Source organism: Euleptes europaea, chromosome 14, assembly GCF_029931775.1.
Source record: "Euleptes europaea isolate rEulEur1 chromosome 14, rEulEur1.hap1, whole genome shotgun sequence".
In the NCBI taxonomy this organism is placed as follows: domain Eukaryota; kingdom Metazoa; phylum Chordata; class Lepidosauria; order Squamata; family Sphaerodactylidae; genus Euleptes; species Euleptes europaea.
Genome location: NC_079325.1, coordinates 18,682,472 through 18,707,039, shown reverse-complemented (window position 1 = coordinate 18,707,039; position 24,568 = coordinate 18,682,472). Strand labels below are relative to the sequence as shown.

General features: G+C 46.4%; 1 protein-coding gene across 2 annotated transcripts in view; it reads left to right on the top strand.

Annotated features, from left to right (window-relative positions):
• The window catches only part of ZMIZ2 (zinc finger MIZ-type containing 2), a 42,934-nt gene continuing 18,366 nt past the window's right edge, over positions 1-24,568 (top strand). The window contains exons 1-9 of one of the 2 annotated variants that reach the window (XM_056860466.1): positions 1-127; positions 3,183-3,297; positions 7,043-7,245; positions 11,954-12,146; positions 13,299-13,562; positions 18,459-18,638; positions 19,628-19,708; positions 20,617-20,788; positions 23,227-23,368. In XM_056860466.1, the coding sequence (XP_056716444.1) occupies positions 78-127; positions 3,183-3,297; positions 7,043-7,245; positions 11,954-12,146; positions 13,299-13,562; positions 18,459-18,638; positions 19,628-19,708; positions 20,617-20,788; positions 23,227-23,368 (1,400 nt within the window). In that variant the 5' untranslated portion in view covers positions 1-77. The remainder of the gene's footprint in view (positions 128-3,182; positions 3,298-7,042; positions 7,246-11,953; positions 12,147-13,298; positions 13,563-18,458; positions 18,639-19,627; positions 19,709-20,616; positions 20,789-23,226; positions 23,369-24,568) is intronic. The other variant, XM_056860468.1, reaches the window with a different exon arrangement.

The window sequence follows — 24,568 nt, the reverse complement described above, 5'->3', positions numbered from 1 at the left end:
GCTGGAGCTGACACTCGGAGGCTGCCGCTGTCCCCTTGGGAGATCCCGCACCCAACCCCTCCTCTTTCCTGTAGCCAATGAACTCAATGAACCCAATGAAACCATCGCTCCCACCCACCCCACATGGGTGAGTATGGCTCTGCCTGGGCTGTCCTCACGCTCTGTCCATCTGCTCACCTCTTTGTCATCCTTGGGAACGAATTGGGGCTGGGCATATTTTGTGGCTCTGCAGCAGAATTTTATGCTTGGCACAGAATTCAACAGCCCAGGAAATTTTGGTTTCGCTTAAAGGAACCCACGTCTTTAGCCCTTAGGGACTGCGAGGAAGCATGAAAGTGTGCGTAAATACGTCATGCTTGCTGGTTGACCTTGGGCCAGTCACACACTCTCAGCCTAGCCTACCTCACAAGGCTGTTGTGAGGATAAACGGAGGCCAAGAGAACAATATAAGGCACTTTGGGTCCCCGTTGTGGAGGAAGACGGGGTATAAATGAAGCAAATTAAATAAATATATGATATCGCCATGAAATCATACAAATCCAGAGAGGCCTCTCATTAATCAGGAGCAAGGCTTCAGAGCCGTGCATGGCTCCATGCCGTTCCCCCTAAGAAAAGCAGAAACAAAATAATTATACATAGTAATTGTATGATTTTGTCTGATTTATGTAGGTCCCTGAATTCAGTTCTTGCTATCAAATTCTAATTGTCTCAGAGCAAGCATTTTAACAGGTGCAAAACGCTATTGGGATGGGCCCCCTTGTATTGTAGGTAGGGGGCCTAAAGCCGCCCCACGCTCACCACTTATGCTGAAACCTTAGAGCTCAGTTCTGCCATCGTCTGGAACTGCACTGCGTGGTCGCTTGACCAGAGTAGGCAGAATGCATTCGCGTCCCCTTCCCTGCAGCTGAAAAATCCATAGCCGCTCCTTCGCCATCTCTCTGTAGTGACCTGCAGCCAAGGATGGAGTACGGTGTATGTACAGTCACACAGCATTTTGGCCTCGGTTTCTGTTTTCAGGCAACCTCTGGCCACAGCTTTCTACATGTGCGTACACCACCATTCATCCTTGGCTGCAGGTCTTGCTCTGCAGCCATAAACTTCTCCCCTCCACGCTACCCGACTCTCCCGCCAGCAGTTTTTCCTCTCTGGCCATACGCTGCTTTGACGCTGCTTCCCAGCCACCCATGGTGCTCATTTCTTACCCATTCCCAGGTTTGTATTCTGTCAGGCCCATGCACTCACCCAGACACCGATCTCTTATCGAATTAAGTAAAGCTTCCCAACCCAGTTCTCAGTTCCCCTCTGCTGCCTCTGTCCATCCAGGGAATTTCCCATTTCCCACCTGTTCAGGAATTCAGAATTGAGCAATGTGTTCAGAAGAGTCCCATCGCAGATTCCTTCTTGGATGAGACCACTTCAGAATACAAGTGGAAGAGTACATTTTTGAATGTACCCTCCAAGTACAATCTTTCTTCTGAATAAAACTTAAGGGCGGGACCTTGACTCACTGGTAGAACGCCCCCTTTTGCATGCAGACGGTCCCCACTTCAAGATTTGGCATCTTCAGTTATGAAGCTCTTGGGCCGCCCGTGCTGGGGAAGGAGCTTTCTCTTCCTGAGAACCTGGACAGCCATTGGGAGAGCAGACCAGGGGTTTTCAACCTTTTTTTGGGATGAGGAACCCCTGTAGCATCTGGTGGCACCCTGTCAAATCTTAGGCTTGGATCCTGTGACATTGTTCCCTTTGCATTTCTCTCTGGTTGCGGCAAAGGCTTTCCTCCACTGCCGTACTCACTTCCGCATGTGTAAGGGCACATTGAATGAAATTGAGATTGCGCACAGGGAAATGCTAGCTGCAGAGGATGGGAGTGCCCTAGCAGAGGAAGCCTCCACAGAATCTGGAGCGAAGATCCAATCCTGTCCCTCGCCCAAGTAAAGAAAAATATAAATAAAAACAGGTGATAAAGTATTGACTGATGCAGGGTATTTTAAATTTGTGGAACCTTTGGTGGAATCCTTCCATATCAGCTTGCCCATGGAACCCCATGGGTTCTGCAGAACCCTGGTTGAAAAACTCTGGCACAGAAGTACTGATCTAAACAAGCCAAATGGTCTGACTCTGTGTAAGGCAGCTTTGTGTTTCGTGTGTTCGAGCTCTTCCTTTGTGACACAGCCATCAGCGTATCATCCCCTGGCATGGGTGGGGATAATTGCCGTGATAATACCATATCATGTGGTAAGATCTTAGAGGTGGAGAACTTTCTCTTGGGATCAACATCCCTATAGCAACCTCTCTCTATACACACACCAGCAGCAGTGTTACCCCAGCCCTGAACATGTGAATGGCCTCCGCTGTGGTGCTTGAAATGATAGAAAAAATTCCTGATTTGGTGACCTGCCAATGGCAGGTGGAGACGTTGTTGTTCATCAGGATTATTTATTATTTTAAAAATTTATATCCTGCTTTTCTCTCTGATCGGGGACCCAGACGGGCTTTTCACATCATTCCTACCTCCTCCATTTAATCCTCACTACAACAACCTTGAGAGGGTCAGTTAGGCTGAGAGATTGTGACGGGCCCAAGGCCACCCAGTGGGCTTCTATGGTTGAGCGAGGAATTTGAGCCCAGTCATCCCAGGTCCTGGTCCGACGCTCTAACCACTATGCCACACCAGGCCTTTTGTTAAGGTGGGGGGAAGGAGTTGGCTTGGGCTTGGGGATTTCCCCAGTTTTTGTTATGCTGCCTGCTGGTGCCTAGTTTCTGGCTGCTTTTATGTTAATTTGACATTGTTTCAGCTGCTTCGTTGTGGGTAGAATGGAAGGGTTTTTCCCCCTTAATTGTATGGTATGTTTTATATTTTATGATACTCTGCTGTTTTTGTGATATTTCTTGTATTTTCTTAAGCTGTCCTGAGAGCCTTGCTCAGGTTTATTTCCAATAAAGTAAATAAAGGCTCTGTCCATGATGTCTATTTCACACTTGCAAGTTCTGATATTGCATCCACCGAGCAATCAACTTCCATGTGTGAATTCTCTCATCTCCCATCTTTCCTGCCGCTCACCCACTCCTTCCCCCTGCCTGGCTACGAATCTCCTCTCCTTTCTTTTGCTCCGCTTTCCTGTCACTTCCCCAAAGGCTCCTAATTAAATTGTGCCTCTGTTGTTGTTGTTTTTCTCCCCTAGTGATGGTTCATATGCCTACGAGTCAGTACCTTGGCAACAGAATACCAATCAGCCTGCAGGATCTCTCTCAGTGGTAACCACGGTGTGGGGAGTCAGCAACACGTCCCAGAGTCAGGTAGCTTGGACAGCCTTCCAAAATGATTGGGGGGGGGGGAAGAGGAGGGGTGAGAGACCGGAGGGAAAGCATGGCATCTGAGTTGCACATTCTTGTCTACCTTGCAAAGTAGCCTCTAGAAGCCCAATTTACTGCCCGAAGCTCACAATTCTGAGAAAACTCTTTTATCTGTGGTCCACCTTTGAAATGGGACTGCAATGGTTAGTCAATTTCATGTATTAAAAATTTAATTTCTAAAAAAGCCCACCCACCCCAATAATGGAGGCAGCAGACCTTTGAACGCATGAAGCTGCCTTATATTGAATCAGACCCTTGGTCCATCAAAGTCAGTATTGTCTACTCAGACTGGCAGCGGCTCTCCAGGGTCTCAGGCTGAGATCTTTCACATCACCTACTTGCCTAGTCCCTTTAACTGGAGCTGCTGAGGATTGAACATGGGACCTTCTGCATGCCAAGCAGATGCTCTTACCACTGAGCTACGGCCCCTTTTAAAAGTTGTTCAAGGCTTTTGATGTAAACAGGCACTTTGTTGGGAGGCATTCCTATTTCTCACATAGGAAGGAATGCCTGTTCAGAGAGTGCCTGCAGCAGCACATACTTACAAGATCTGGAAACAAAGAATACTTTTTCCTTTTAGAACTATTGTCTTATTCATGCCCAAATTCATGCAGATTCAGTCCTATGTATTTTAATTGGTAATCAACTCTGGATCTCCTTAACTGAGTCACAGCCTTTATTTTTATCCCAGTTTTCAGGCACACATTGTTTCTGCAAAATAGCTTTTATAATATCTGATCTCAGAGGTGTATGGCCTGAAAAACCTGGTGTGTGTGTGTGTGGGGTCTTCTGGATCTGTATCGTTCTTGCAGCATGGAACTTTTTTTAAAAGGGAAAACTGTGTTTAAGATCTGCCAAGGATAAGGAAGCAAAGCATTGTCACTTCTTCCTAAGCAGTCCTTCCACATCAGCTTGCCTTTCCCCCGCCATCAAAACCATTTCCTGAACTGGTGTAGCAGCCTGGCTAACTGTGCAATCCTAAGAAGAATTACGCCCGTCTAAGCCCATTGACTCAGTGGAAAGTGCCGTCAAGTTGCAGCTGACTTATGGCGATCCCTTACGCTTTTCAAGAGAAGCAGAGGTGGTTAGCCATTGCCTCCTTGGTGGTCTCCCATCCAAATACTAACCAGGCCAATCCTGCTCAAGATCTGATGAGACTGGGCTACCCTGGGCCATCCAATAAGTCAGTGGACTTTGTAACTGAGCTTATAATTGCATGGTAAAAGGATGAGTGGTGGGTTGGAAGACCCGTAGCTCAAATCTCTCATGGCCTTTAGGCAAGCAACCCCCTCCCTCCAGTCTTATCTGTAATATGAGGGTAATAGTATTGCCCTACCTTATACAACATGACAATGTACCTGATGCACTGTGACCATTGAAAGCGAGATATACATGCTAAGTATTCGCTGTCGGTCTTACTCTACTGCTAATCTGAAGAATCTGAAGAAGTGAGCTGTGGCTCATGAAAGCTCATACCCTGCCAGAAATTTTGGTAGACTTTAAGGCGCTACTGCCGATCTGGTTCTTACGCTTCTCCCCTGCCATTTCCAATCCCTACGCATTCACTGCATTACTTTGAGCCTGTCTTTTAAATTTTCTTTCTGCCCCGTGTGTTAATGGGGTTATTAATACTCTTATAAATTATATTCTGCTTTTCTTCCCCCAGAAGGAATTTTGTCTACCAGCGGCTCTCAAAGTTTTTGTAGTGGGGAATCTGCTACTGCGAAAGTCTGGGGAAGAAGAAGAGCCAGCGTAGTGTAATGGTTAAGAGCGGTGGTTTGGAGCGGTGGAGTCTGATCTGGAGAACCGGGTTCGATTCCCCACTCCTCCATATGAGCGGCGGAGGCTAATCTGGTGAACTGGATTTGTTTCCCCACTCCTACACACGAAGCCAGCTGGGTGACTTTGGGCAAGTCACAGCTCTGTTAGAGCTCTCTCAGCCTCACCTACTTCACAGGGTGTCTGTTGTGGGGAGGGGAAGGGAAGGCGATTGTAAGCCGGTTTGAGTCTCCCTTAAGTGGTAGAGAATGTCAGCATATAAAAAAACCAACTCTTCTTCTTCTACAGCAAAGGTCTGGGGAGGAGGGGGGTTGATGGCTATCGTGCCTCTCGCCCTTCCCCTGCTGCCTGTAGCTAGGTCTGAGCTCCCCTGGCTCTCAGAGGGAAGGTTCCGCCCCTTTGGCTCCCTTGCAGAGGGAATGAGGGGGGACGAAGGCCTCCTCCCTCTCTTCCTCTTTCCTGCTTCTGGGTGGAGATGAGGCCAGAGGCACCTCAATTAGCTTCAGGCTTCATGGGGACAGCGGCACGAACTACCTTGTTTTTCCCCCCTCCCCCCTCCCCGCCTTGCAATGCTGATTCACATGAGGTTTGTGAAAACCTCTGCCTCCCCCTGTTCTGCAAGCTGAAAGCTGGTGGGTGAGGAGGAGGGAAGGAGATTCCCCTTCTGCAGCAAAGAATGTAAAAGATAAGATAAAATTCACTTCCCACCAGGATCTGCTGCTTTCCATCATCCTTGTACATAAATAACTTGTTGTTTGAGCTAAAGGGTAGACGTCAAGGGGAGCTTCCCATTCTTTGGAGCCCCTTCTGTTACTAAACGAGAAGATTTATTTACTTGCCACAAACCAAACCTTCCCCTTTGGGAAAGAGTCATCTGATTTTTAAAACTCCTCCTCCTCTCCTAAGTTTGAAGCTTAGGCTGGGCCTGGCCTATACTTTCAGACAAAAGTGGTGGAATCTGGGCCGGTAGAGTGGATTATGCCACTTCAGAATGTAGGCAGGGTGAAAATGCTTTGCATAAACAAATTAAGGAAGCCCAGAGCTAGAGGAAAGCAAATGCATAAATAGCCCACAGCTCAGCTCAGCTTCTCTGCGAGCTCCCGATACCTCGCACCAATTGTGCAATCCTAAGAGGTGCTACTCCAGTCTCAACCCATTGAAACAGGGCTGTATTGCTATGCCTTTGCTCTGCCAGCCAGCCAAGGATTAGCAGAGTGTCCTTCCGGTTGGCTCCTTTTGCTATCATGCTAAGCAGGAGATGCCCCTGTAAAATCTCTTGGTCTGTTTTCTTTCCATCTTAACCTTTGAACATTTATGCTTTTATTTGTTGGTTAATATGTGCAAAGTGATGACAGTCTGTATGAATCCCAATATCTTGAGTATCTACTCTACTTTTCTAATATTGAGTGTCATATGATAAACTGGGGATAAGACAAGGTGGTGGGGAATGGCAAATGTAGCAGGTGGAGCTTAATTTCACATCTCCATCATTTCCTCTGTGTCATTCATTGTTTCTTGTATACCATTCATTCATCCGTCTGATGCTGCTTTTCTTCTGCACCCATAGTACTGCACTTGTCTTACTGTACCTAGGGTTGCCATTTTTTTTAACTGCATAGAAATTAGACAGATGAAGCTTTTTTTCTGGAATGGGGAAAGCTTCACTTGCTACATTTTTGTGTCTTGGGCTGCTATTTAAAGGCACTGAAGAAATGCTAAAAAAAATGAATGCTAAAAAAAAAGTGTCCCTAACTCCACACTCAGGTTATTGATTGTACAGAATAAGGAGAATAATACCTGTCACTCCAAATGACAATGGGATTTGTCTTCCTATAAAAAACTGGTGAAAGTCTCTGTCATGCTCTCTCGCTCCCTGACACTGCATCTCTTGGGCTCTAACATCTTGCAGGTTTTCGGAAACCCCATGGGCCCTGGGGGAAACACCTCTGGCAATCCCATGATGCCGAGTGTGGCCAGCAGTGGCTCTGGAATGAACTCTCCTCCCTTTATGGGGCAGCAGTCTTTCCCAGAGGGCTCCACCAGCAAGGGCTACGTGCAGCCGGGAATGTACGGGCGCACCACTTACCCAGGAGGGCCAGGCTTTACCACAAGGTAAGATTAGAACCACTGTCTCATTCACTGCCGACTGTGCATTGTGTCTTTGTAAGAAATGTGTTCTCTTTCCTGCACTGTTACATGAGTATCTCAGGGCCCAGGAACTGCTAGGGTTTAAATTTATTTTAACATTAACCCTCTCCCACAGTACCAAAGCATCATGACTTGGAAGCTTGCTGGGTGACCTTGGCCCAGTTATTCTCACTCAGCCTAGCCTACCTTACAGGGTGATTGTGAGGAAAAATGAAGGAGAGGGGAACAATGTCAGCCACTTTGGGTCCCATTGGGGTGAAACGCAGGGTGTAAATATAGTATTTATTTATCAATGCAACCCTAAGCACGGTTATACCCTTCTGTGTCCATTAATATCAATGGACCTAGAAGAGTTCAACTCTGCTTAGGATTTTCTTGTATATTTCCAACCCACCTCCTCCTGACAAAGCTAGTAAATGTGATAAAAATATAAAACTTATTTTATGGATCACCATAAGTCAGAAGCAACTTGATGGCTCTTAACGCACGCACACGCGTGCACACACACACACACACACACAGTACATTTCAAAATCTCCCATGCCTGCTTAACCTAGCTGTTAAAATTCACTCTGAACAAGGAGGCGTCACAGCGCTTTTGTCAAACGTGCTGTTGTGGGATGGATTTGGCAGGTAGATGGCCCAGGGAAGAGGCCAATCTGGATCCATCTGGGAGGGTGGTTTTTGTGTGTGTGTGTGCTGTGCTGTACCTCTGATAGAAAGTGGATAGCAGTAGTAAATAAGACAGGGATAGTCTGAAACACCTTTCTTCTTCTGGAACCCTCATGAAAGGCAAGAGGCAAGCTGGTTCTGAGAGTTCCCCATTGCCTGTTTATGTCAGTTGGTGGGATGGGACATGGGTCCTGCCAGTTCAAACCAAAGGTGCCTGGCTCTCCCACTGGCCAACCCAATGCTCTTGGGAAGCTTACAAGCAGGGCAGGAAGTCTCCGTCTCTCCTCACCGACCCCTCCCTCAATAACTGATATTCAGTACCATAATCTCCCAGAACATGTCTCTGAAGCCCCCTCGGCTGTTCCTCTGTAGCAGCTGGTATTTTTAAGGTATCCTGCCACCAAACACGGCGGTTCCATTTAACCATCCTGACTAATTACCATTGCTGGGCCTATCTTCTACGGATTTGCCTGATCCCCTTTTTAAAGCTAAAGGAGTTGCCATGCCGCATCATGGGGGAGCAAAGGCCACAAGTTAATAATATGCTGTGCAAAGCAGGGCTTTCTGTCCCAAATATACTGTGGGTCAGTCTCAGTGGAAGTCGTTTGCTTCTTTCTTCAGGATCTGAAAACGAGCAGACACCAATGAATCTATCTGTCTCTCTCATGCAGAGCTTCCTCGGCTGCACACCTAAGCTGCTTTGGGTCCCAGTTGGGGTATAAATGAAATAAACACAATCAAATAAATGGTCCTCCTCTCCTCCATTTTATCTGTTTGAAAAAGAAAAGGTGGGGGGGAACCACTGTTCCCTCACGAAGAGGATAATATGTGAATCAGCTCTCTATGTGAACAGGACTTAAGATGAGGTACATGCATGAAAAGCTAAGCCCTCAGACGCAGCTCACCAGCTGCAGAAGGAGTCATCCCCCTCTTAGTGTCATTACTGACGAGTGTCTGTGGGGGGAGGCCATGTGCGTGAGGGCTCATAGTCATCGGGCCTGGTTGCGTAATCTCCATCATTGTAGTGTCATCTTGCCCTGTCTGGGCCTCTAATTGCTGTCTGGCAGTCCACCCCTCCCTTTTCCAAACAGCCAGTAGGAATTCTTGCTTGTATCAGTTCTCCTTACTGGGGTGCAAAAGCTGCTGGTGCCTAAAACGTAGGGACTTGTGATGTCCCTTGGAGATTTGGTAACAGGTTTATTTATTGTCCTATCTGGCTATTAAAAGTCACACTGGTTTCTAAGTTTATTTTAAAAAGGCAGATTTTGTACCCTCTGGCTCTTCAGATATCCTGCTCCTAAGCCATTCAGGTCTTTAAAGATAAAAGAACTCTGCACGGGGCCCAGAAACAAATTGGAAGCTAGTGAAGAAGATATATGTTCATAAGAACATGAGAGGAACCCTGCTGGATCAAACCAGTGTCCCACACAGAGGTCAACCAGTTGTCCTGGAGGGCCAACAAACAGTACATAGAGGCCAAAGGCTTCCCCTGATGTTGGTTTACTTCTTCTGGATGTGGAGGTTCTGTTTGTCCGCCATGGCTAGTAGTCACCAATGGACTTGGTGGTGGTGGAAAGTGCCATTAAGTCACAGCCGACTTGTAGGCTTTTCAAGGCAAGAGACTTTCAGAGGCAGTTTGCCATTGCCTGCCTCTGCATAGTGACCCTGGACTCCCTTAGTGGTCTCCCATCCAAATACTAACCAGGGACGACTCTGCTTAGCTTCCGAGATCTTAAGAAATTGGGCTGGCCTGAGCTATCCAGGTCAGGGCATCCAATGGACTTATCCTCCATGAATCTCTGTGTGTATGTTGTCAAGTCGCTTCCGACTGATGGCGACCCTATGAATTAATGTCCTCCAAAACCTCCTATCATTAACAGCCTTGCTCAGGTCTTGCAATCTGAGGGTCGTGGCTTCCCTTATTGAGTCAATCCATCTAATGTTGGGTTTTCCTTTTATCCTGCTGCCTTTGAATTTTCCTAGCATTATTGTCTTTTCCAGTGACTCTTGTCTTCTCATAGTGTGACCAAAGTAATAGCCTCAGTTTAGTCATTTTACCTTCTAGGGAGAGTTCAGGCTTGATTTAATCTAGAACCCACTTGTCTTTTTGGCAGCCCACAATATCCGTAGAACTCTCCTCCAACACCACATTTCAAAGGAATCTACTTTCCTCCTGTCAGCTTTCTTCATTGTCCAACTTTCACACCCATACATAGTAATGGGGTATAGTGTGGAATAAATTAGTTTGATCCTGGTCACCAGTGACATCCTTACACGTAAGAATCTTTTCTAGCTCTTTCCTGGCTGCCCTTCCCAGTCTCAATCTCCTTCTGATTTCTTGGTCGCAGTCTCTTTTTTTGTTGATGATGGAGCCAAGGAACAGAAAATCTTGAACAGTTTCAGTTTCTTACAAATCTCTCTCCTTCCCCTTTTAAAGCCATCTATGCTAGTGGCCATCACTTTACCACTCAGTCTGAAATACAGGAAACGCAGGATATAAATATTTTATTGATAACGATAATAAAACATCCACTGGCAGTGAATCCCACAACTTAATTACTAGCTGAGTGAAGAAGTACATCCTTTTGTCTGTCCTGAATCTATTGCCCATCATCTTCATTGGGGATTCCCAAACAGAAGTTCTCTGTTGAGACTCTTGCAGTCACATCCTCTGTCAATTGCAGTTTCCAAACACTTTTCAGAGATGTGGCCCTGAGTAGATCATGTTACAGTCGGCTGATCCGGTTGAGACGGGGGCGTGTATCACCGTGGCCAGATTATCTTGGTTAATATCCTGCGGCTTCTACTCACACCGCCCCTCTGGCTGGTGACTGGGCAGAGCAATCTGACCTGTCTGGCAGGCATCATCAGAAGAGCAAAGGGAGAAAGAAGTAAATCAGATTGAGAAGTTTTCCAACGGCAGCCCTGCTTTTTGTAACAAGGCCTGTGCAATTGGAACCAAGAGAGCCCAGGTTCGCATGTGCCTTCGCTTTAGCTGTTACTTCATTTGTAAAAATTTGTTCAGATTGTAGTGTTGGGATTTTAAGGAAATTAGGGGTACGTTGAACAGGGTCTTGGAAGATTGATGCTTTTGTGTTTTGCCACAACCTTCCTCCGAAGAACCCAGGGTGGGTATGTACATGGTCTCCCACCCCTTTATCCTCCTGACAGAGAGATAATGAGTGGCCAAAAAGTTAATTTGCAGCTGAATGGGATTATCTTAATAGAATCACTACACCATATTGACTTTCAAGAAATACAGACAATTGGGGGAAAGCTGTTGAGAAACCAGGAGCCATAAGGATGAACAGAGAAGGCATCTGCTGGTGGCTTTATGGCCCATCCGAGGCTCCTATCTGGATTTTGAACTTTCCATGCATTTTCATGTTTATTACAGTGGTTCCCAAATGTTTCGGGCCTCCGCCCCCTTGGTTCCACAGAGTCAACCCCAGTGCCCCCTACCCTATCCTATAAAAAGCATTATTCAAAATAGGGGTTTGCATGACGCACTAAAGAAGATAAGAACAATAAAATTTCAAAACAATAACAATTAATTGCACATCTATTCAAAATCAAATTTAAACTTTTTAGTTGAAATTTATTCAACCAACTGATGAACTTGATCCAGTGGTACCAGCTCTTCAACATCTGAAAAAAAATTCTGATAGTTTCCACCAAATTTGCCATCATGATGCTATAGCTTGATCTATTGTAAATTAGTGAACACGGTTGAAGGGGCCCACCTCTAGTGCCCCCCTGCTGCCCCCTTGCCTCTTAGTGCCTCCCTAGGTAATCCCACCGCCCCCCAGGGGGTGGTACTGCCCACTTTGGGAACCACTGGTTTATTAGATTGCCATGAGGGCTAAAACTTTGCTTTTCAAAAGTGTGTTTGTGTGGTGCCTAAGCAAGGGCACCGAAGCGCATTTCAGTTTCCAGGCTCGTCTTCTGCATACAAGGAATGTGCCACACCCTTCTATGTGACTTCCTTTTCTCACTCCAGTTACACAGGCAGCCCAAACGGCCCTGGGGGAATGGGCATCCCCTCGCATACCGGGAGGCCCCCTGCAGACTTCACCCAAGCTGCCGCTGCTGCTGCTGTGGCAGCAGCAGCAGCCACAGCCACGGCCACGGCGACAGCCACAGTCGCCGCTCTGCAAGAGAAGCAGAGCCAGGAGCTAAGCCAGTACGGAGCGGTAAGATGCGGGCTGTGATTCGGTGCATGGGGCTTCTCACTGTTGGAGGGGGTGAGGGAAAGAGTCAATAGAACGTGACTTGATGAGTGAGGAGCAGCATGATGTGGAAGAAGAAGGACAAAAAGGTTTGATTTTATTTAGAAGACAATAAACTCTGTTCCAGGGGTTAGTTATATCACCAGCTTAGTGTGCTAAGGTGCCCTTTTCAAAGAGATGCCGTAGCCAAATCTTGACTATGGAAGCTTGGGACACCTGCGTCACTTGATGGATCTCTTGGGCTGTAAAAACAATCGCCAGCTGTTAACCAGGATTGGAGAACCCAAATATTTTCCGTGAGATGGAGCCAGAAGCATTTTAACCCAGGTCAAACTATTAGAATAATTGGTCCTAGCGGTTGCCAAGGTCATTGGGAATAGATCAAGCTGTGTGAGAGGTCTTTCTGACTTTGCATGTATATTTACACACACACTCCCCAAAACCTCTCTGCCAGATAATTTGCCTTTTCCTTTCTAGGTCCTCTGGAAGAGTTACTACTGAGTTTGCCCAGAGAACCAGACTCTCAACATGAGGGAAGGTTTTAAGCCAAGTTCTGTAGTAGGGCCTAATTGTACAATACATCTTACCTGCTTCTACATCCCAGGGTAGCAGACAAATTCTAGGAGTCCATGCCTTCCAGGCAAGCACAGGCCCCATTTAGAATGGGACCATAGTGTGCAGGGAGGAGGGTATTTTCTCCTCTCTTGTCTATAGACTATATATTACTCTTCCTACACACTTGACACTGAGAGACACTGTCCTTCAGTGTTAATACTCTGAAGATGCCTGCCACAGTTGCTGGCGAAACGTCAGGAAAGAAAATTCCAAGACCACGGTTACACAGCCCGGATAACCTACAAGAACCAAAGACATTTTCAGTTTGCACGATCTGTAAGAATGGAGGAGATGGTGCTGGGGGGTTTTCAGTTGCAGTGGCAGTGGGTAGACAATGTATGTACAGTGACAGAGCAAAGGCTGGCCATGAGTGAATAGGTTGGAATGCTGGTTTGCATGGTGTTTGTCGGTGTAGGGATTTGTGTTCTCTTAACCCCTGGCTTCTATGTGACCTTATTTCACTTCCTATCGTTTAAACCTCCTTTCTTTTTCTTTCTGAAGATGGGGGCTGGACAGCCCTTCAACAACCAGTTTCTTCCTCACTCGGGCCCCCGAGGACCAGCCGTACCCCCTGGGATGAATCCTGCCAACATGGGTGGCGTGATGGGTGCTTCTGGAATGTCTCCCATGAACATGAACACAGCCAGGGCTCCTGCCCTAAATGCCTTGTACGGTGGACAGCGGATGCCCCAGCATGGATACCCTGGCCCTCCTCAAGGCCAGCAGATCCCCAGGCAGAGTGTCAAGAGAACCTACTCCAGTGAGGTGAGTAGGTACACATGGAGCTGCCTGATACTGCATCAGACCCCTGGTCCTTCAAGGCCAGTATAGTCAAACTGACAGCAGCTTTCCAGGGTCTCAGACCAGAGGTCTTTCACATCACCTACTTTAACTGGAGATACTGAGGATTGGAGTGGTGGAGTCTGATCTGGAGAACCGGGTTTGATTCCCACTCCTACACATGAGCGGCGGAGGCTAATCTGGTGAACTGGATTCCCCCCCCCCCCACACACTCCTACACATGAAGCCAGCTGGGTGACCTTGGGCGAGTCACAGCTCTGTCAGCCTCACCAACCTCCCAGGGAGTCTGTTGTGGGGAGGGGAAGGGAAGGTGATTGTAAGCCAGTTTGATTCTCTCTTAAGAGGCAGAGAAAGTCAGCATATAAAAACCATCTCTTATTATTATTATTATTCTTGAACCTAGGACCTTCTGCATGCAAAACAGATGCTCTACCAACAAGTCACGTCCCCTCTCGAGGTATACATGAGGATGCTGCAGGCCTCTGAGCTGTTTTTCTAGGGGACATGGAGGCATGCACCACCCCACAGGCAAACGTTCAAGGAGATTTTAGGAACTGAGTGCTTGGTGCCTGCTGCTGAGAAGTGTGGAGCCACAGAATTCATGCAAACTGCAAGTTTCATTCACATAGATCCCCCCCAGGCTCAGGAAAATCTTTGAGTTCTCTCTAGGTGCAGAAGGAGGCACAGCAGCTGTGTTCTCCATCTGTCCCGAGCTCTATAAATATGGAGTGTGCTCTGACTCTTTTGGCAAGTGTTAATCTCTCAATTTGCCAAGCCTTCTAGTACGGTGCTCTTACGTATTTACGCGAGTGAGACCAAAAGAAAAGGAGGTGCCACAAAGAGTCCTGCGCCACCAACCTTAATTTCAACATTATTCCAACCTCCTTTATTCAAATCTAGAGTGGAAATCACTCCTTGGAAAAGACAAAATGGACAAGGGGTTTAGAAATGAGATCACATGCATTTGGTGGATTTTTAAAGAATCCTCTTGGCTTTCATTAAACTTGGCATGGCAGTGCCCTAGGCAATGTAGCATGCCTGTGATGGCTGATCCCCGTAAGGAGACTGTGTGTGTGTGTGTGTGTGTGTGTGTGTGTGTGTGTGTGTGTGTGTGTGTTAAAGATCACCTGTTGGATGAAAGCCATTGGACCTAAACAGAGATTAGTCCATGATGAGCACAAATTTGGTGTGTAGCTGTACTCGCATGCTTCTTTCCTCTTCTTGAATGCACCCTGGTGGCAACTTCTTTCAGGAGTAGAGGTTCTAGATCTTTTTACGGGAGGATTTCTCCCTCATACAGTCCTAGAGGAATGCCCAAATACCCTGCTCTGCCAAATCAATCAGGCTGCAAAACTAAAATCAAGACAAGCATGTTTTTTAATCATAGGGTGATCTGTTTTATCATATTGTGTAATATTTCACCTTATAAATGGCTTGAGAATACCCGTTGATCTGTATCTTCAAGTGAGGCAAGCTTTATCTAGTCTGATTAGAAAGCTATTAGAGAAAGGCGAAATTTGAAATTTTATTTGATAACAGCAGTATTCAGTGTCGTATTGCAGACATTTGTACTCTGATTCTATACAAGGAAAGACCTTGCCTGAAGTTAATTGTAGAATGAGTGAAAAAAGTATTAAATATAGTTGAGAAGTAATTAGAAATGGATTTAGATGAAGATAACACTAAATGTGACTTCATCTGGTTTAAAAGATAATTTTTCAAAATTGTGCATCTTTGTTTACTTGACACCACAGACGGCAGGCACATATATATCCTACATCCTCAGTTAAGCTCTGGATATCTATCTATCTCTCTATATCTATATCTATATATCTATATCTATATCTATCTATCTCTCTATCTCTCTATATCTATATATCTATATCTATATCTATATCTATATCTATATCTATATATATATATATATATATATATATTTGGTCATGTTCCCAAATCCAGCTTCTCTAGAAGAAGGTTTTAGAATTGATTATTGGAACTCACGGACTAAATTCCACTAGACCCGACGGTCATTCTACTATGCTGTTTGAAAGATGACATAACTGATAATATACTTGGAATTACTAATCAGTTTGATGGTTGCAGCTAAAATTTGTATAGCAGCATGGTAGGCAAATGCAGAAGAGACCACTCTAGCCATCTGTTGTGATGACAGCTCTGTGGTCCAACACCCCCCACTGGCCATTTGCAATAGTGGCTGTAAGGCCATGATTGGCCCAAAGATATATCTGCACCAGGTCATTATCTTAGGTGGTTGAGAAGGTTGTGCCGTCTGCCTCCCATCCTATTTCCTGTCCATGATTGCCCTTGATCAGCACTCTACTTTCTCTTCCCTCCTCATCAAAGAGGCGCTATCATTTCCCTGGGTTATTTAGGTCCAAACGGGCTGTGATGCTCTCCATCCTGTCTTTTGTTCCTCCCCACCTGCCTCCATTAGCAGAGCCTCTTTCTTTTTCAAAAGAACCAGGTGGCTGTTTTATGCAAATCCAGACATTCCCCATAAGTGACGGCACTCTTGACCTTGCACTACCCAGTTATTTTACAAGCCAACAGAGACATCTCATTGCGTTCTCCCCCCTCCCAGCTCCTTCTCTTGTTTTGCATAGATCATCACAAACTGTGGTACAGGTGCAATTGCACATGATCTGTGTTTTAAAGAAAAGGCTGTCTGAAATCTTAAGAAGCGCACCCATGTATAGATGAGGCATGTGTGACAATTAATACTGAGGCAGCTTTGGAGAAATGGAATTTAAAGTGAAACGGAAATAATATACAGATTCAGCTATACATTAATAATCATGTTCCTTTGGGTGTTTGATTTTTTTCTGGTGCCGTCAAATCACAGCTGATTTATGGCGACCCCATAGAGTTTTCAAAGCAAGAGCCTTTTGCAGGTGGGTTGCCGTTTCCTGCCCCCACATCACAACTTTGATGTTCCTTGGAGGTTGCCCATCCAAATACTCACCAGGGCTGACCCTGCTTAGCTTCTGAGATCTGTCGAGATCAGGCTAGCTTGGGGCTGTCCAGGTCAGGGTCCTTTGGTATGGGGCACGTTAAAGGAACCTCTGAAAATCTGCAGCAGGAACTTTTACAATCCTGTGCTTAACAACTAATTTAGAGGACTGAATAATGTAGGTTGGGGAATGAGGGGAGGCTTACATTTGGGTTTTAAAAAGAGAGACCCATCTGGAAAGGGTAGGCAGGGGTTTCAGCATGTTGCTGTACCCCATGGCAAGACATGAAGCAGTAACCATGGGAGAGTGACAAAGAAAACCTTTATTTCCAGAATAACTACTAATACACACACACACAAATATCCACTAACATGGATTCTGTATCCATTAAGTTGTTATGCCATCCTTCCTACAATGAGCTCAAGGTGACACATGGTTCTCACGTCTCCATTTTTATCCTCATGATAGCCCCGTGAGCAAGGTTAGACTCAGAGAAGATGACTGGCTCAAGGTCACCTGGTGAATTTTCATGATGAGCAGGGATTTGAGCTGCTGTCTCCCCAGCCGTAAGCCAACACTGAAACCATTATGCCGCACTGGCACATGCACTTATTACAATTACATGCATTAAAACAGAGCCAGTGTGGTGTAGTGGTTAGGAGCGGTGAACTTTAATCTGGAGAACTGGGTTTGATTCCCCGCTCCTACACATGAAACCTGCTGGGCGACCCTGGGCTAGTCACAGTTCTCTCTGAACTCTCTCAGCCCCACCTACCTCACAAGGTGTCTGTTGTAGGGGGAGGCAGGTGATTGTAAGCCAGTTTGAGACTCTTTTAAGGCAGTAAAAATCATGGTATAAAAACCAACTCCTCCTTCTTCCTCTTCTTCTGCCTCCTCCTCCTCTTCTTGTTCTTCTTCTTCCTCCTCCTCCTCCTCTTCTTGTTGTTCTTCAATTAAACCCAAATTCTTGCAATGGCTTCTCAGCAGCAGCTGCCCCTGAATTATAGAACTGCCTCCCCTTGGAGCAGCGCTTGGTTTTCTCACTGCAGGCCTTCTAGCAACAAAGGAATTTCCCAAAAAAATCCTTAAGGCTGAGTAGGTATATTAGACCTTGTTACAGTTGTCACTTTTCAGTTCTTATTTTAAAATGGATTTTTACTGTTGCATTTTTTTCTGCCCCGAGCGTACTTTTTATGGTAATAGGGCACAGAAACATTCTAAATCACATCAGTCACCATCCCTGCAGTTAGTTTGCTGTCCCATTGTTGGAATTATCTCTGTTAAGTGATTCTGTGAACAAATGCTTCTGGTTCTGCCATCCCCATCCTTATAGTGGGGGATGTTCATTTACCCCTTTGCTCACCTTGTCCAAGTTCCAGTCAATTTTGAGAAGGGGGAGCCATCTTGGGTGGTAGACATAGTAGATCCCAGGTTTTTTCCTAATATTCCAGGATTTAAGGATGATAGAGCTGCAGGGAGACAAGGACATGATAGAAAAATCAGGTGGATTTCAACTGAACATGCATGGGAGGCCATTTTTGAAGGCCTAATATGTGATAGTGAAGAAATTCTCCTTTGCCACCACAGTTGCATTCATGTCATGCTGTCCAGGGGAGGTTTTCCAAATAGGAAGAAGCTCAATAAGGCTTGGTCTAAATTCTGATCACATTTCACTCTCGGTGACCTGTTTGCAAGGTGTTTACCAGATTAAAACCCTTTCAACTGTGCTCAGATGCCACCTCAGGTGTAGGTCGTGGGCAGAAAATGTCCCAGCCTCTGAGCATTGGGTGTTTTTTAATGAGTTTCTGTTGATATCGAAAGAATGCCTTTTAGTAACCCTGGTGTGCAAGCCATTATATTTCTGTCTTGTGTTCTTTGTCTCTTCCAGGGCTATCCAGGACAGCAATACATACAAAGTGGCCAGTACCCCTCCCAAGCTGGCCAATACGCCCCCAGCGCTCCTCAGCCATCAGCTCCATCCCCCTCCTATCCTGGCCACAGGATGCCCATTCAACAGGGGATGAGCCAGTATCTTTCTGCCTCTGGCACGGGTGGCCCATATTACAAGGTACCCAGTTGCTATGGTAACAGCTTCCAAGATTCTTGGTGAATGTGAAGAAGAAATTGTACCTGTAAAGGGAGAAAGGGGACTCCCTGGTAGAAATGATGAACATAACCTAACAGAGAGGTTCCAGTCCTGTCAGCAAGGGCCCAGGCTGAGCTGCCTTCATCTGCCCTTGGGAGATTGGATGGTATATACGCCTGACTCAGGGTGTAACCTGCAGCAGGGGAATTTTTTTTTGTCACTGCCAGCCCTGTTGCATTTCCTCCTTCCATCCATGTTTGTAATAGCTATTTATTTTAGAGCTCTACCTTCTAACCAAACAGATCCTAGGAAATTAACCTTCCCCTCATCCAGCCCACAAAATGGTTACTAATCATCATTATATGAGGAAGACAGTAGGGGGGCTCTCTTTTTGGTCCCCCTCCCGTGTTAATCAGTGGAGGAGTATAAAAAAGATCCAATCCTTGATAGGCGTTTAGCTCCCAAATTGGCTTCTTTTAGATCAGGGCTTCTTAAACTTTTTCCACTCACGACCCCTTTTCGCCCGAGAATTTTTTACGCGACCCCAGGTATACAGGTATATAAAATAGGTATACAAATCAAACATTTACCGATAATGAATCATAAAGAAATTTATTTTAAAACAATTTTTCGCGACCCCCACATTCAGTTATGGGACTCCATATGGGGTCGCGACCCACAGTTTAAGAAGCTTTTAGATAATGAAACCACTTGCAGTGTCAACCTAATCTGTTACACCTTTCTACTGAGGTCAACAGGTTTAAAAGAGCGTAACTCTGATGAGGATGGCTCTGTTGGTCACTGTCAGCCAGGTACTGACCCGGAGATGTATAAGTTATCCTACTGTAAAAGGTTGAGGAGAAAAGTAGCATGGTTAAGGCTGAGCCAGATTCAGTCTTGAGAACAGAAGTGGTCAGGGAGACGTAGATTGCTCTGCTAATGCTGTTTTTTGGTATTTTCTCATTTTTCAGCCTACCGATCAGTTCAACGGTCAAAATGCCAACTTCAACGGAGGCAACTTCAACAGCTACGGACAGGCTACCATGAACGGGGTGAGTCCTGTTGTGTCAGTCCAGGACTGGTGTGATGTGGGTAGAGTGTGCAGCTAGGGCTTGGAAGATAGGGAGTTCAAATCCCTAGTCAGCCAAAAACTCATTGGGTGACCTTGGGCCTGTCATTCTCTCAACCTAGTGTGCCTCACAGAGTTGTTGTAAAGATAAAATGGAGGAGGACGGAACTGTATATACTGCCCTGAGCACCTGTGACAGATGGACAGGCATTCCTGATGATGAATACCCCCAATGAGTGCTTCCTAAAATAACGGCCCTACTGAACAGCAACTATTGTTTCCACTGATGTAGGCTGCAGTCCATCCATGCCGTAGATTCATTATACCCACAAACACACACACCTGTCCTCAGATTATTGGTTTTCTTGCTGTTGGAGATGGGATGTGAAATAATTTGTGGTCCCCCCCACTCCCACACACATGAGACCAATATCTTTGTGTTAATCGGTCCAGAATTATACCACCCCGGGCTTTCTACATTCTGCCTCTAATACGGTTCGAACAAATGAAGCTGCCTTATACCATTGGTCCATCAAGACAGTACTATCTACTCAGACTGGCAATAGCTTTCCAGGGGCCCAGGCAGAGGTCTTTCACATCACCCACACCCTGGTCCTTTGAACCTGGGACCGTCTGCGTGCCAAGCAGATGCTCTGCCACTGAGCCACGGCCCCTCCCCATTCCTTGACAGGATGGAGAAAGCAAATCGCAAAGCTGTTCTTTGTCGTGTAATCCTGAGTATGTGTCAGTCACTCTGCCAACATCGTCCTCCATTTTTGTGGAACCACCTTTGCCTTCCCTCATTCTCAAACAGCCTTTTCCCATTCAGCACCAAGCTTCCTTCAGAGGTGTGTATCCAGCTGTTAGCCTAATGTTTGCTTCTCCTTTCAGCCTGGAAGGACCATGCCCGGCTACCCCAGCTCCCCACTACCTGGCAACCCCACGCCTCCAATGACACCTGGAACTAGCATCCCTCCATACATGTCCCCGGGGCAAGATGTGAAGTCACCCTTCCTTCCAGACATCAAACCCAACATCAATTCCTTGCACCCCTCTCCCTCCGGTAAGTCTTAAGTCAAGGCCCCAGAATTCTGACTGAAGTGCATGTGTTCACACAAAGCTGCAGACTGGGGTGGAGGGGAGGGGGGCTTGATTGAACCATGTTTGTCCTAATCTCTTAGCTATATATTGGGTAGTATCCTGCCATGGGCCAGGGAAATTCCTCTAGCATAAGAAGCTTTCTGCCAGCTTCCTCTTCCGTTGCAGGAAGAGCCTTAAGTTGGTGTAAGGCTCGTTAGGCAGCAGAAAGCCTTCAAGTTTTACTTAGTGGAGCGGTAGGTTACAGGCCTGTGTATTGGGCTCAGATAATCTTATCAGTTTTCCTGGGCATGTGCATGAACACACGCACACAACCTTTTCAAACTTCAAAGTCTGCCACTGCTGCGGCATGGTGGCCAAATGTGACTTTCTTCTTTCTCTGTTCCCTACACACCATCCCAAGAAAATGCTCAAAGTGATCACTTCTTTTTCCAGCAGCCTGATGACCTGTATTGGCCTTTGGGGTTACAGGCCAGTAATTCAGCAAGACTTCTAAAAAGTCAGCTTTGCTGTACAAAAAGAAACATTTCCCTCAAAAAAGTTAACTTCTTAGACGCCATACCTTTAAATCTGCTTCCTTCTCTGTGCTTCCTTTTGCTGCCACCTGAACTAAATGAGAAGGCCCTTTTAATGCCACCCTTATGCCCAGTTTGAACAATAAAGACCGCAGAAAGGCATTCTGTATCTGCCAGACCTTTATGGAATACCCTCCTGGGGAGATTCCTCCACCAGCAGTCCTAGCCTAGATATGTTTTTACATGATTAAAGACACTTTTGTTTGTGTAGTCTTTTGGTGCTGCTGGATGACAAATCGTTATATTTGCTTTAACATTAACGTTGATAGACTGTTCTTATCTGCTTGGAGCCTCTGAAGCTGTAATTCAATCACCTTACCAAGCATTTATTAAGAATAGACTGTGGGAGATTTGTTAAAATACATATATGAACACGACTTGCAAGGTAGGCAAGAGGGATGTTCCATTTGGAATCTTTTTATTGAAGTATATTTGGATCTGGTTTATGCATCCAGCAAAATCAAGTGGGGCGGCTCTTCCTGAGAGTTGTCTCTCTTCAGGCTCCTGGTTGGGAATGGGTTGCATGCCTGAAAACCCCCCCCCCCCAATCATATAGCCCTTCCTTTCTGCTTCCTGCACAAAAACTGTGCTTCATACTTTGGTCCTCTCTTATCTGATTATTCCCACATCCTCGTTCCATTGTCATATCTCTGTCTCTTGCAGGTGTTCTTTACTGCTACAACACTGTTCACCTTTCTCATTGATTGGACCATGTGACACCCCTCATGAAACCCTACCCTGGCCTTGAGCCTCCTCCTTTGCCTTACCTCTCCACTCTCATATTGGGATATATTCCTGCCCGTGACCTTGGCTCCTCAGGCGTCACAATCTTCACTCAGCCGTCTCACCCTCTCAAATGACTCCTGCCTTTCTCCCGTGCTGCCCTTTATGTCTGAAATTATCTCCTAAAACACCTGCATGATGCTGCCTCACCCAGTTCCATCACATCTTTCCTCAAAACTCAGCCTTTTCCAAGAAATTTTGGGCATAACCCCTTGGTCCACATCCCCTGTTGAGCCCCAGGGGTACGCAGTGGAATGGATGCACATTCTTCCCCTGTTTAGTCCCACCTCCTTCCATCCCTGTTGATGTCTTCTTTGTCTCAGATTTTAGATTGTAAGCTCTTTGGGGCAGAGATCTGTCTTGTACTCTGTAAAGTGCCAGCTATGTAGATGGCGCTAAATACATAAATGAATAGCCCCCCCCTTCCCTGTAGAAAACAAATCTGTCAAGGATTAAGTGTTCAGCTCAGCTCTCTCCTTAACAACTTGTTTTTGTGTGTGTGAAAAGTTGTTTGTTTTTAATATAAAAATGTGACACACACACACACAAAACCCTGTAGCCCAGAAAGGACCGCTCCAAGGAGAGGTTTAGTGCTTGAGTCTACTGAAGGGATCTACTAGCTCTGGATTAGTCTGGGAGAGGCAATTTAGGACACCACAGAATGTTGGTAGCCTGAGGAGCTGCAGTTGGAAGGGACAGTTGGGTGAAGGGCGGAGTGCCGTGCCCAGGAGTGGGGAGGGGCACCCAGGAACCTCTTGGGTTGTGCCCAGTCTGGAATAAAAGGAAGGCAGGATCTTCCCCCTCTGCCCCAATGCATGGGAAATACAGTGTACGGAGAGAGCGGAGGCCCCTGGCACCTTGTACCATCTGCTGCTTAGCCCATACTGTGGGTCCCCAGATGCAGGCTACTGCTTATTGCTTCCCTGGTTGCCAGACCAGGTTGGGCCCGCTTTTGTGCCTCGGCGGTGCCACCCGGTGCCTTCTCCTCTGTGCCTCCAGTTCCCCCGTCCCATCACCAGTTCTTTCTCTCCCCTCGCCCCATTAGGAAACCCGTGTGATGAATTGCGCCTGACCTTCCCTGTGCGGGACGGCGTGGTTTTGGAGCCCTTTCGCCTCCAGCACAACTTGGCAGTCAGCAACCATGTCTTCCAGCTCAGGGACTCAGTTTACAAGACCCTGATGCTCAGGTGAGAGCCGTCCTTCCCCTTTCCCCTTCCCTACCTCCGGCTGTTGATACTGTGCAGGAGATCATTTTTCACCACCTCCAGCTGAACGGGAGAATAGCGACTTTTTCTCTCCGATACGGAACCGGCCTTGAAACAGAAGTAGGGCAACATTTGATTAGAGACTGTGTAGCCGACGCAGGATCCCAGTTTGCTTTAGGGAAGGGCACAATCTGCTGGGAAATACATTGCAAAATTGAAAGGGGTGGAACTATAGTTGCTTAGTACATTGCAGCACTGCTTCAGAATCCATACTGGAACAGCTCACGGTGCTAGTCACAAGCTTCACAGCTCCATCCTGCTTGGGCCTGCATCCTTCTTTCCTTCCTTGTATCCTGAAGGAGGGCGCCCTCTTCACTGTCAGACATATACCAAGGCATACAGAGGGGCATTCTCAGAAGCCGCTCCATGTTTTCTCCTGGAGGTTTTCCGTAGCCCAAACCTGAACATATTTCTGAAGCACTGACAGGAGACATCATAAGCAACCATTTGGCACGCTCTCTAAAACAAGCAGAGCAGCCTGAATAGCCCGAGCTTGTCAGAGCTTGGAAGCTACGCAGGGTTGGCTGTGGTTGGCACTTGGATGGGAGACCACCAAGGCAGTCCAGGGTTTCTCTACAGCGGAAGGCAATGGCAAACTACCTCTGCTCAGCTCTTGCCTTGAAAAACCATTGAGGGGGTTGCCATAAGGGTTGCGATTTGATGGCACTTAATTGTTATTGCTAAAACAAGCAGGGGGTTATTTGAATCGGTTGTCTTTTACAGAATAACACACACATGAACACATGAATCTGCCTTATAATGAATCAGACCCCATCAAAGTCAGTATTGTCTACTCAGACCGGCAGCGGCTCTCCAGGGTCTCAGGCTGAGGTCTTTCACATCACCTACTTGCTTACTCCCTTTAACTAGAGATGCTGGGGATTGAACCTGGGACCTTCTGCATGCCAAACAGATGCTGTACCACTGAGCCACAGTCCCTCCCCAAAGAACAAGTTGTCATCTGACTGTGTCCTTCTGGAAATATATGAATGCTTCATAGCTCCCCCAGAAATATTTTGTATTCTATAAAGGGAGCTGAGATGCTCCTGGCCTTTCTGACACATCCACCAATATGAAGCCTCCAGTACCATTTCACCAGTGGCTGCTTCCTCCTTGGCTGTC